The sequence below is a fragment of the Dipteris shenzhenensis genome, chromosome 26 (assembly GCF_047967505.1).
Source record: "Dipteris shenzhenensis isolate YYH24624 ecotype China chromosome 26, Dip_SZ_1.0, whole genome shotgun sequence".
NCBI lineage: Eukaryota > Viridiplantae > Streptophyta > Polypodiopsida > Gleicheniales > Dipteridaceae > Dipteris > Dipteris shenzhenensis.
Genome location: NC_141621.1, coordinates 45,210,529 through 45,213,207, shown reverse-complemented (window position 1 = coordinate 45,213,207; position 2,679 = coordinate 45,210,529). Strand labels below are relative to the sequence as shown.

The 2,679-nt window shown below is 46.9% G+C and overlaps 1 protein-coding gene across 1 annotated transcript; it reads left to right on the top strand.

Moving 5' to 3' along the window:
* The first annotated feature begins 455 nt into the window (after positions 1–455).
* LOC147885150 (jasmonate-induced oxygenase 1-like) lies at positions 456–2,467 on the top strand. The gene is made up of 3 exons (XM_087397394.1): positions 456–1,590; positions 1,718–2,048; positions 2,178–2,467. Exons 1-3 carry the CDS (start codon positions 1,058–1,060, stop codon positions 2,424–2,426), a joined length of 1,113 nt encoding a protein of 370 aa, XP_087253520.1. The 5' UTR covers positions 456–1,057; the 3' UTR covers positions 2,427–2,467.
* The last annotated feature ends 212 nt before the right edge of the window (positions 2,468–2,679 follow it).

Sequence of the window (2,679 nt, the reverse complement as noted above, 5' to 3'; positions counted from 1 at the left end):
TACTTGAAGTACTCTTGAAATAGTATAGGTGAAGCTTTTACTTGAAGTACGCTTAAAATATTCAACGAGAGACTTTAAAGAGCAGAAATGACTAAGTGAAATGAGACCCCAAAGGGAGAAGGTGAACTTGTGGAAACCGTGTTGCACTTACAAGTTGCATTAAACTGTTATTTCTTTTAAAAAGATGCATTAGCTTGAATATCATAGGAGAAGATCGTAAAGTATGTAAGAGCTTCTCCTATAATATTCAATGAAGGACTTGTAAGAACAAAAGTGACCATGTGACCTAAGCCCTCAATACTTGGATCAAACTCCACAGTGCACACAAAGATCAAACTCCACAGTGCACACAAAGTGTACGTTTGAGTGTTCCTCCTTGCAGTTAGTTACTCTCTGTGTGAGGCTTGAGCCCTTGGCCATTGGAGACATGCAGTTACTCATCTTCTTCATCCTTTGCCCGCAGTTCCTCTTTCAGTTTCTCCACTTGTGTTTGCCTCGTGCAGAAATTGACCCTCCATCTTCCTAGTGCAGAGCTATAAAGCTGAAGGCCTCCTCAACACCCACACAGCACAGACCGCTCACTGGCCTGCTCTTTGTCTCCCAACCCCACACCCACAGTTTGCCTCTCCCTCTCTATCTCCCTTCTGTATCCTCTGCAGTACACTCGTACTGCTCCTCTGCTTTGTCCCCAGCCCTTGCCTTCTCCAGACGACGCATATCAACGCCATCACCACCCTTTGCACAGTCCCTCCATAGCTTTCCCACTCACCTTTCTGCTTGCCTCTCCTGTGCCTTCCTTCTCTCTCGCTCCCTCAGCGTACTCCCCCTCTCTTCCTCTACAGCTCAATTTCCTTTGCCTTGTTTCCGGCTTTTTAAGGCTATATAAGCACCCCCACCCTTTCAGACTTTCCCACCTCTTTCAGCACTTTAAGAATAACCCCAGCTTGTTCAGTCTAGCCTAGCCCATATCTTTTACACATTAGGCACTATCTCTCTGTACTCCCCCCCGCTTCGATCCCCCTCTTCTCATCTACCCCCATATTCGACCTCCTCCAACATGGCCGCTGCCGTCGCTCGTCCCATTGTCACCAGTTTCGCAGCCGGTGACCCCGTGGACTGGCCTGAGCCCATCCAACGCGTCCAAATCCTTGCGGAAAGTGGCCTCAGTTCTCTGCCTTCCCAGTACGTAAGGCCCGAGTCCGAGCGGCCTTCTCAGCATGACACAAACGCTGAACAGTTGGAAATCCCGCAAATTGACATGTCTGGATTTGAGGACGAGAAGAAACGAAAACTGATTTTGGCGGAAATAGCTCATGCCTGCGAGGAGTGGGGTTTCTTCCAAATTGTCAATCATGGAATTCCCCTCTCTCTTCTTCAAAGAATGTTGCTGGTGTCCCAGCAGTTCTTTGACCTGCCCCTGGAAGAAAAGCAAGCATATGCTAACAATCCCTTGACTTACGAGGGTTATGGCAGTCGCCTTGGGATCGAAAAGGGTGCAATCTTGGATTGGGGTGATTACTTCTATCTCAATATCTTGCCCACTTGTATCAGAGACACAACAAAGTGGCCAACACGACCAGCCTTGTGGAGGTGAATGTCTATAAACGTGACCATTCCAATTGCTAATAAGTACACAGAGACAGTAATCTGCTTTATATTCAGATTGGAGAAAATGTGGGTTTCTCTCATTTTGTCTTCGTTGATTTTAATCGTGCAGGGAAACAATGGACGAATACAGTCGTCACGTTGCGAAATTGAGCCAAAAGCTGCTGAGCGCCATTTCCTCTACCCTGGACATTCCGCCTTCTACGTTGAGAGAAGCATTCGGTAACCAGGATAGCAGTCTCTCTATCCGGGTCAACTTTTATCCACCATGCCCACAGCCAGACCTCACTCTTGGTCTCTCTTCTCACTCGGACCCTGGGGGCCTCACCGTCCTTCTGCAAGATGAGAACGTTGAGGGTCTACAGGTGCGGTACGATGGACGGTGGGCTACTGTCAATCCCGTTGCAGGTGGACTAGTTGTCAATCTGGGCGATCAGATTCAGGTAGGCGCTAGGATTATTCATATAAGAATTTTCGTCTTTGTTGTTGCTAAATTTCCCCTTGTGAAGCTCTATAATCTTTTAGTAAGTTAGTATGTGCAAATGCTGACGAACTCGGCTATTTGGATTCAGATCCTGTGTAATGGCAAATATAAGAGCGTGGAGCACCGAGCCATTGTGAACCGGGACAAGAAGAGGGTATCAATCGCTGCTTTCTGTAATCCGGCGAACGATTGTGTAGTTGGCCCGCTTAAGGAATTGATGAATAAAGCGACTCCCCCGCGCTATCAATCTATGACCTTCAGGGAATACAGATCCTTTATCCGCAGAAACGGCACCAAAGGAAAAGACACTGTGGAATCTCTGAGCTCGCCCAGATGATGTCCCTCCCATGTACCATATCAAATAGAAATCCAAAAAAAAAGCTTTATTCTGTGAATGGACTGTAGGGAGCCTAAGTTGCAAGCTGATTCTAACCTGAAATTTGTTTATCTAGCAACTTGCAAAAAAGTAATAGTAGCATCGCGCTACCTTGCTTCCGACAACCCAGGAAGACAAACAAAATATGCACATTTCACCGCGTATACCACTACGGTAGATTTATTATATCGGTTCTATCGACGACGTCCACGAT

What these genes read in the sequence shown, in the direction of transcription:
- LOC147885150 (XM_087397394.1), top strand. Translation starts at nt 1,058, where the DNA reads ATGGCCGCTGCCGTCGCTCGTCCCATTGTCACCAGTTTCGCAGCCGGT. An exon ending in ACACGACCAGCCTTGTGGAG is followed by an intron (nt 1,591 to 1,717) that starts GTGAATGTCTAT and finishes TTAATCGTGCAG; the next exon opens with GGAAACAATGGACGAATACA. An exon ending in ATCTGGGCGATCAGATTCAG is followed by an intron (nt 2,049 to 2,177) that starts GTAGGCGCTAGG and finishes ATTTGGATTCAG; the next exon opens with ATCCTGTGTAATGGCAAATA.